Raw genomic sequence first — 9,765 nt, 5'->3', positions numbered from 1 at the left:
TGAAATGTAATCAAATAAAATCTTTCCATGCCACCTACACTTAGAAAGAGTCACATAAATTAGCCAAAAAGCAAACATTTAACCAGCCTCAGTCTCTGCGTGACAATAGATTCATCGATCAGACGGTAAGCGATCAATGGATCTTACAAAGCAAGAATCATGATTGTCGAGATGCTTTTCGGGTCTGGAAACGGAGTCGAAAAAGATTCCAGCATCCAGCTGGAGCCGGCGTCCGGATTATTACCATTTTCCTTTTTTTTTTTTTTTTGTCATGGGGCGGTGGTGGTTTTATTGCATATTTGCATTAGAACATTCAAGAAGAGAGGGAATGGCAGTAGGCCACTGAGTCCATAAATAGTGACCGTCCTCTCCCAAAACCTGGCACAGGCGAATCCTATCCTATTGGAAGAGAAGAGAGAGAGAGCGAGCGAGAGAGAGAGAGAGAGAAGGGAGAGATGGCTCCGATCGCAGTGGGGGATTCGCTTCCGGACGGGACGTTGGGATGGTTCGATGAGAACGATCAGCTGCAGCAGGTGTCGATCCACGGCGTCTGCGCCGGCAAGAAGATCGTCCTTGTCGGCGTCCCCGGCGCCTTCACCCCCACCTGCAGGTCCCTCCTTCACGTCTTCTTCCGCTTTGATTTCCCCCAATCTTACCCTTTTCTTTTGCTTCTAAATTTTTGTTTCCATTATCATTATTATTATTATTCTTGGTTCTCATGGGTGATTTTTCTTGAAGGAGCGATGATAAGAAAAGTATTCGTGATCTGCGTTTATATACTCGCCTTTTATTTATTTTTCTTTTTTATTATGTTATATTGAATTCTAAAAGCAAGATTAAAAAAAGGGTCCTCTACGGGCTTAGGTTTTACTGGAAGGAACAAAAAGGGAATAATCCTTTCCGAACATTTTTCCGATCGATTTTTTTTTTTGTGTGTGTAAGATGATAGTACGATTTTGGCCTTCTGATTTGATTTAGATGGCCCGATCTAGTTTTTTGGGCGTTGGAGTCAGTTTGAAGTTTTGGATTTTTTTCTGTTTTTATTCGATAAGGAAGTTTTGGGTCTTTTAATTATGCGGTTATTGTTTTATGTGACGCAGCATGCAACATGTGCCGGGCTTCATCCAGAGTGCCGAGGAGCTCAAATCAAAGGGCGTCGATGAGATCTTTGTTATTAGTGGTATATATATTTTTTTAAAATTTCTATTTTTCCTCCTTTTTTTCCCCCTCTTATTATTAGTTGGTTTTTGATGAATACCCGGTCTTTTATTATCCATCTTTTTTGTTTCGATTTATTTTTTCTGGTTAAGTTCCTAAAGTTCTTACCTTAAGAATGAAACATCAATTTCAGAGCTTACATTGAACTGAACAACTGAAGATTGAATCATGAGCTTTTGACGGGCATGACCATTCTGTGGCTGTTGTGCTCACTCGTCTATTTATGTTTTTGAAGACTCATTTTAACCAACAGCATTGATTTATTGGTTTCAACCAATTTACTTGGCATGTGCTCTTGTTAGATTTTTATTAAATAATGATTAAAAGTTTTCATACTTAAAATATATATGTTATACATATATGTTAAGAAGGGAGTTTGGCTTGATGGTTGGTGCGTTGGTTGGGTAGGGATGAGGTAATAGGTTCGATTCCCCATTCCCTCCTTTTTATGTCTATTACGTAAAGCTCGGTTCTCTGTGCCTGTGCTTGTCCGACCCGAGGTTCTTTGCGGCCGAGCTTGTCCGACCCGAGGTTCTTTGTGGCCGAGCCTGTGCTCGCTCGGCCCTGCTCGTCCGAGGCTCTTTGCGCCTGTGCCTGTGCTCGTCCGACCCACCTCCTCAACCGAAGCACGAGGAGCCGAGGCCGAGGTCGGACCACAGGTGTGATGAGCCCAGAGGAGCCGAGGTCGGACAACGGGTGCGATAAGTCAAGAGGTGCGTGGGCCGTGCCTCGCACCCATAGCACGAGGAGCCACGTCGCTTCCTCATTAGCACCTCTTCGCAACCGACCTCGCATCCGCTGGCCCTACTCCCAGTGTTTTTTCAAACTTTCTTACCGGTTTTGACCGTTGGATCGGTTTTGGGTTGCGTCTGTCCCGAAGAAGTCTATAAATAGACCTCTTCAGATTAGACAGGATACACAATTGAAAACAGAGAACTTCTATTCTCCCTGTTTGCTATTTTTCTTTCAATCAACGGGCTTGCTGCATATTGATTCTGGGTTCGAAGGCTTCTTTGATCCGTGCAAATCATTGAGGCAGAAGGAACAGTGCGAGAGGCTGTTGTATCTCAGGAGTAGAACGCCATCTAAGCCTAGTGCACTGTAAGGCGGCGAAATCTACTTCAAGGAAAGTGACCAACATACCACGCCTCAGCATCTCTGGTTCCATTTTTTCACTTTCTCTATTTATTTTCTCTAAGCCTATTTCTGCCTATTATTTGTTGAAGTAGAGTATTATAGATTTAAAATTTTCTAGGACAGTTTATTCCCAACATTCTTGAAGTAGATTATTCCTACATATAATAGGCTAGTACTTAGAGTTACCCCAATGGCCAATGCAAGTGACCCGGTTCCTCCTGAAAAATTTAATGAAAATAACTTTAAGCGTTGGAGACAGAAGATAGAAATCTTCTTAACCACACTTGGGTTATTTTCCATAATCTTTGACTCTCCTCCAAATAAGGAAGAGAATGAACCAGCTAGAACTTGTAATTTGGAGGAATTTAAGAAGAAAGACTACCTGTGTAGGGGAAGGATTCTGTCCTATCTTACTGATCCCCTTTTTGATGTCTACTGCACTTTTAAAACCTCCAAGGAGATTTGGGATGATCTTAATAAGAAATATGGTATCCAAGATGCCGGAATGGACAAGTATGCTGCTAGTCAATTCCTGTCTTATAAGATGGTTGACACCAAGCCCGTAGTTGACCAAGCCCATGAGTTAACAGTGATTTATCATGAATTAGGCTTAAGGGAAATGGGTATAACTGAGAGCCTTCAAGTTGCTTGTACCATTGACAAACTCCCACCTTCTTGGAAAGACTTTGGATTATCCCTGAAACATAAAACCGAGGATATGACAATGAAAACTCTATTGTCTGCCATTAGGATCCAAGAACAACACCTTGAGAAAGATAATGAGCAACTCATGAATCCTGAGCTTCTAACCAAGGTGAACTTTGTAGAAGGCTAGAATAAGACCCATAAGTTCAAGAACTCCAAATTTGAAAAGGGTGGACCTAGAAACAAAAGAAAACCTATGAAGCCAAAACACCATATCAATAAGAATGATCGGAAGCCGATTTGCTACAATTGTGGAAAACTCGGTCATATGGCTCGAGTATGCCGGATGAAGAGGAAGAAGTATCAGAACTATGAATATGCGCCTTCTCAACCTGCAAATCCACAAACCAACATGGTGCTATCCAGTACTGGTCCTACTAGTACTGATGATCGGTATGTAACTTTAAGTCCAGAATTAAATTTGGCAATTTGCTCTACCGATTGGTTAGTGGATACAGGTGCGAATGTTCATATGTGTACTGATCATACCCTTTTTACTACTTATCAGGTCCGGAACGGCCTAACAGTAACTATGGGAAACTCCACCTCGGCACGAGTGCTTGGAACTGGAAAAGTACTTCTAAGGCTTACGTCTGGAAATGTGCTTACACTATTTAATGTGTACCATGTGCCCGATGGAAGGAGGAATCTGATCAGTGGATCTCTTCTAAATAGGAGTGGTTATTCTTTGTTATTTCAATCTAAGAAAGTGATTATAACAAAGAATGGAACATTTGTAGGCAAAGACTATGAGTGTGATGGCTTGTATGTAATAAATAATGTATCTTTGGATTTTTCTTCTGATAACAATAATAAAATTGTGCTTTCAATATGTTCTTCATCTCTTTGGCATGCTAGATTAGGACATGTGAATAATAATACTATTAAAAGAATGATTAGCTCTGGTTTATTGCCTAATGTTTCATTAAATGAAAAGGAAAGGTGTCAAATTTGTGTTCAATCTAAACAACCTAGAAAACCATTTAAAATAGTAAATAGAAATTCAACTTTATTAGAATTAATACATTCAGATGTATGTGATCTAAATGGAACTTTGACTAAAGGGGGTAGAAGGTATTTCATTACCTTCATAGATGATTATTCTAAGTATTGTCAAGTTTATTTAATGAAATCTAAAGATGAAGCATTTGAGATGTTTAAGACTTATAAATCTTTAGTAGAAAATCAACTTGACAAGAGAATAAAGATTCTCAGGTCAGATAGAGGAGGAGAATACACCTCTAATGACTTGAATGAATTCTGTAGAGTTAATGGAATTCTACATGAAGTTACACCTCCCTATTCACCTCAGTTTAATGGAGTGGCTGAAAGGAAAAATAGGACTCTGCAAGATATGGTAAGATCTTTGCTTGCCAACTCAGGTTTACCTGAGGTTTGGTGGGGGGAAGCAATGCTTACTGCATGTTTCCTGCTTAATAGGGTTCCATTTAAAGGTTCTAATGAATCTCCTTATGAACTTTGAAAAGGAAGAAAACCTAACCTAAGCTTTGTAAAAGTTTGGGGTTGTTTGGCTAAGGTTAATATTCCTTTAATCAAGAAAAGAAAATTAGGACCTAATACTTTTGATGCTGTGTTTCTTGGTTATTCTCTTAATAGTGTTACTTATAGGTTCTTAGTCATTAGTTCTGATATTAATGGCATAGATAAGAATACTATAATTGAATCTAAAGATGCTTCTTTCTTTGAAGACTTTTTTCCATTTAAGGATAAAATAGAAAAGCATGTAATAGATAGATCTAATGATGCATCTTGTAGTTCGCCATCTAATTCTCTAATTATTCCTAATAATGAAAATGAAAATGAACTTAATGATATTAATGAACTTGGTAAAGGGAAAAGAATTGGAAAAAAGAAAGATTTTGGATCTGATTTCTATACTTTTATGGTTGAAGATGATCCTAAAACTTATAAAGATGCTATGAACTTATTAGATTCTATGTTTTGGAAGGAAGCTATTAATAGTGAAATGAATTCACTTATGACTAATAAAACATGGTTTTTAACTGACTTACCACCTGGTAGTAAGGCTATAGGTTGTAAATGGATATTTAAGAAGAAATTAAGATCTGATGGTTCTATTGAAAAATATAAAGCAAGATTAGTTGCTAAGAGCTTTTCTCAGAAAGAGGGTATTGACTACTTTGATACATATTCTCCTGTGACTAGGATAACCACAATTCGTACTTTGATTGCACTGGCTTCAATCCATAATTTGATAATTCATCAAATGGATGTCAAGACTGCCTTCCTTCATGGTGATTTAGAGGAAGAGATCTATATGGATCAGCCAGAGGGATATGTGGCTCAAGGACAGGAAAGAAAAGTTTGTAGGTTAGTCAAATCCCTCTATGGTTTAAAACAAGCTCCTAAGGAATGGCATAGAAAATTTGATAAAATAATTGTTTCTTATGGCTTTAAAGCAAATGAATCAGATAAGTGCTTATATTCTAAGTTTGAAAATGATTCATGTATTATCTTGTGTTTATATGTTGATGATATTTTAATTTTTGGTACTGATATGAATATGGTGACTGATATCAAAACTTTCTTGTTTAATAATTTTGATATGAAAGATTTAGGTCAGGCAGAGGTAATTCTTGGTAACAAGATTACCAGAACACCTAATGGTATAATCTTTGATCAATCACAATATATTGAGAAAATATTGAAGAAATTTGATAAGTACAACTGTAAACCAGTGAGTACACCTTATGAGCATGGTTTGAACTTGAAGTGCAATAAAGGTGATCCAGTGGCCCAAGAGAAATATGCTCAAATTATTGGGACACTGATGTATGTTGCAAATACAAGTAGACCTGACATTTCTTATGCTATAGGAAAGCTTAGTAGGTTTAATAGTTGCCCTAGTCTTAGTCACTGGGAAGCACTGGATAGAGTACTTAGATACTTGAGAGGTACAATGTATTATGGTTTACATTACTCAAGATTTTCCACTGTACTTGAAGGATACAGTGATGCTAGTTGGATCACTGATTCAGTGAATCGAAAAGGAACTAGTGGATACATATTCATGTTGGGTGGTGCAGCTATTGCTTGGAGATCATCCAAACAAACTGTGATCACAAGATCCACTATGGAGGCTGAGATTGTAGCCTTAGATTCTGCAAGTCAAGAAGCAGAATGGTTTAAGAATCTTATGTCTGAAATACCTATTATGGAAAAGCCTATACCTGCTATTTCTTTGTTATGTGATAATGAAGCTGCAATTAATACTTGTAGAAATACTGAGTATAACAAGAGAAACAGAAGACACATTAGTGTGAGACATAAGACTATTAGATACCTAATTAAAAATGGTATCATAACTTTGGAATTTGTTGGATCTAAAGATAACCTAGCAGATCCTTTAACTAAAGGACTGGCTAGAAGCAAAGTCATAGAAACATCAAAGGGGATGGGACTGAAACCCATAAGGAATCATTGACAATGGCAACCCAACCTATTCTGACTGGAGATCCCAAGATGAAAGGTTCAACGGAAAAACAAGTTGTTTAATGATTAGTTAGCACTATTATAAAAATGACTTTATGTCATTTGGTCTCTCCCTGTGATGTGAGTGCTAAATACAGCAGAGGTATACGGAAGAGTTTAAAACTCTGAATGAGTCCGAGTCTATGGCAAGGTGCTGTGCTGCGAGCACCCTTGAAGGACTCACCTATGTGAGTGTGACTGTGTGGCCGCAGTCTATGGGGATAAGGGTTTAACCCCTAGAGCACTCATGAAACTGAGATATTGGTGCATAAGGCCAGAAAAAGCACCACCTATGATGAACCCAGTATTTGCATTTGTCATGGGTGAAGTATTGTAGAAATCTGAACCAAAGGATTTGGTTCAAAGCTTTGTAGCTACCACTATACCTTTCAGATGAAAATATACTTTCACTAGGTAAAGGTTCAAAGCCGCAAGCTACCTTTATTGAAGTCGTGACATAAACAAGCCCGATTTGACTATTTTCTGATTTTATAAAGTTTTAAAAAATATTTTAATCAGGTGGGGGAATGTTAGATTTTTATTAAATAATGATTAAAAGTTTTCATACTTAAAATATATATGTTATACATATATGTTAAGAAGGGAGTTTGGCTTGATGGTTGGTGCGTTGGTTGGGTGGGGATGAGGTAATAGGTTCGATTCCCCATTCCCTCCTTTTTATGTCTATTACATAAAGCTCGGTTCTCTGTGCCTGTGCTTGTCCGATCCAAGGTTCTTTGCGGCCGAGCTGTCCTGTGCTTGTCCGACCCGAGGTTCTTTGCGGCCGAGCCTGTGCTCGCTCGGCCCTGCTCGTCCGAGGCTCTTTGCGCCTGTGCCTGTGCTCGTCCGACCCACCTCCTCAACCGAAGCACGAGGAGCCGAGGTCGAGGTCGGACCACAGGTGTGATGAGCCCAGAGGAGCCGAGGTCGGACAACGGGTGCGATAAGCCAAGAGGTGCGTGGGCTGTGCCTCGCACCCATAGCACGAGGAGCCACGTCGCTTCCTCGTTAACACCTCTTCGCAACCGACCTCGCATCCGCTGGCCCTACTCCCAGTGTTTTTTCAAACTTTCTTACCGGTTTTGACCGTTGGATCGGTTTTGGGTCGCGTCTGTCCCGAAGAAGTCTACAAATAGACCTCTTCGGATTAGACAGGATACACAATTGAAAACAGAAAACTTCTATTCTCCCTGTTTGCTATTTTTCTTTCAATCAACGGGCTTGCTGCATATTGATTCTGGGTTCGAAGGCTTCTTTGATCCGTGCAAATCATTAAGGCAGAAGGAACAGTGCGAGAGGCTGTTGTATCTCAGGAGTAGAACGCCATCTAAGCCTAGTGCACTGTAAGGCGGCGAAATCTACTTCAAGGAAAGTGACCAACATACCACGCCTCAGCATCTCGGATTCCATTTTTCCACTTTCTCTATTTATTTTCTCTAAGCCTATTTCTGCCTATTATTTGTTGAGGTAGAGTATTATAGATTTAAAATTTTCTGGGACAGTTTATTCCCAACAGCTCTAACTTGTAAAGGCCATGTCCATGGTTCTAAACAAATATTGCCCATATAACCATCCATCAACTTCAATATCCATCAATTTTCTCTCTTCTTTTTTCTTCACTTGCTTTTAGATCTTTTATGTACTTGTTATAATTCTCAGAAAGTCATCCAAATTGTAGCTGCATAGGCAAATGGGTTCAAAACATGAAAACAATCTCTCCGAATGCCCTCTCTAAATGCGGGGGTAAGGCTTGCATATATGTCCCTCTCGACATCCCATTTTTCTCCAACATCCCCTCCTTTTTTTTCCCCCTTCCTCCTTTTCTTTCTGGTGATATCTTCTTAGCAAAAGGGTCAGAATTTAAGTTTAAATTGCAAGCATGTTACAAGTTGCAATTGTAGAAATACACTAGAAATGATCAAGAATGCACTCTTCGAGTTGTTTAGAATATCTTTGAGCTTGGCATAGTAGATTATGCTGTTTTATAGACCTAGTGGACTCTTAACACAATCTGTCATTTATCATTTTGGTCGCTAATTCTTGTGTGGCACTTTGTGGCTTTAGCAAAGATATATCTAGCTTGCCATTATTTAAACTTAACCGCTAGATGGTAAACTTGTCACTAACTTTTCACTCCTGTTATATCCTGTGCAGTCAATGATCCCTTTGTCATGAAGGCATGGGCAAAGACATATGCTGAGAACAAGTACGTAAAATTCCTGGCTGATGGGTCTGGAGCTTACACCCATGCTCTTGGCCTTGAGCTTGATCTCTCAGGGAAAGGGCTTGGTACCCGCTCGCGGAGGTATGCTATCTTTGCTGATGACCTGAAGGTCAAGGTTGCTAACATCGAGGAGGGTGGAGCCTTCACCATATCAGGAGCTGATGAGATTCTCAAGGCACTCTAAGATATCTATTTCTTGTCAGTTAACCGTACTTTCCCCAGTTTCTCATGGTGTTCTGATCATCAGGGACATTTTGAGAATTGGTCTTTAATATGTGCTTTGTTTAGAGTTTGCATCTCTCTGGTTGTATCTGGGATTTAAAGAAGTTGCTGTTTGTTGAAATTTTCTCACATAAACTTGGTGAAACAGGCTTATCTTGAAGAGATGAACTTATTGCAATCTTCACTCTGCCATGCTTGTATTCAAGTTCCCTTGGCAGAGCTTATTGCAATCTTCACCCTCTCCTTGTCTTGCATCAAGACCAGCTATCTAATGTCGGTATTTAAGCAGGCACAGGTCCAACCATAAAACCTACCAACACACATCGATGTGGGGAGAGGATGCTTCTGTGCTGAGAATCATGCTTGAGTTGTAAATTGAGTTTCAGGTTAGTTTTCTGGAACGAGAAATTAAGTTAAAATGGAATAATCTGGATAAAATCTTAAGCAGAGATGTGGTTGATGTTGCATGCCTTGTGCCTGAGTTTTGAATTGAATTACGGATTGTCTCAACTGCATCGCTCCTGAACGCTTAATCATATCCAACCAATTCCTGTCTATTTGTTAGGCTTTCCTTGCTTTAGTATGATATTGTAGTGTTTGCCAGAACAAATATCTTTGATTTTTGAACTCTTTGATCAAATCTCAAAGAATAGGCCGGTTTCGTCTCTCTATCGCATGTGTGTGTGTCAATGCGTGCATGTGTGTATATATAGCACACAGACATGCGCGCACGCCCCTATTTCTGA

General features: G+C 39.4%; 1 protein-coding gene across 1 annotated transcript; it reads left to right on the top strand.

Annotated features, from left to right (window-relative positions):
- The first annotated feature begins 230 nt into the window (after positions 1-230).
- LOC103706844 (peroxiredoxin-2C-like) lies at positions 231-9,197 on the top strand. Its single transcript, XM_008791094.6, has 3 exons — positions 231-610; positions 1,101-1,180; positions 8,728-9,197. Exons 1-3 carry the CDS (start codon positions 456-458, stop codon positions 8,979-8,981), a joined length of 489 nt encoding a protein of 162 aa, XP_008789316.3. The 5' UTR covers positions 231-455; the 3' UTR covers positions 8,982-9,197.
- Positions 9,198-9,765: the final 568 nt, after the last annotated feature.

This window comes from Phoenix dactylifera, chromosome 1 (genome assembly GCF_051530095.1).
Source record: "Phoenix dactylifera cultivar Ajwa chromosome 1, Ajwa_hap1_PhDact_Kaust_v1.1, whole genome shotgun sequence".
In the NCBI taxonomy this organism is placed as follows: domain Eukaryota; kingdom Viridiplantae; phylum Streptophyta; class Magnoliopsida; order Arecales; family Arecaceae; genus Phoenix; species Phoenix dactylifera.
The sequence above is the reverse complement of the archived record's forward strand: the minus strand, read 5'-3'. Positions and strand labels throughout refer to the sequence as shown.

Bases quoted from the DNA above. Each gene is read 5' to 3' on its own strand.
- LOC103706844 (XM_008791094.6), top strand. From the start codon at position 456: ATGGCTCCGATCGCAGTGGGGGATTCGCTTCCGGACGGGACGTTGGGA. The intron at 611-1,100 runs GTCCCTCCTTCA...TATGTGACGCAG, and splicing joins GCCTTCACCCCCACCTGCAG to CATGCAACATGTGCCGGGCT. The intron at 1,181-8,727 runs GTATATATATTT...TATCCTGTGCAG, and splicing joins TGAGATCTTTGTTATTAGTG to TCAATGATCCCTTTGTCATG.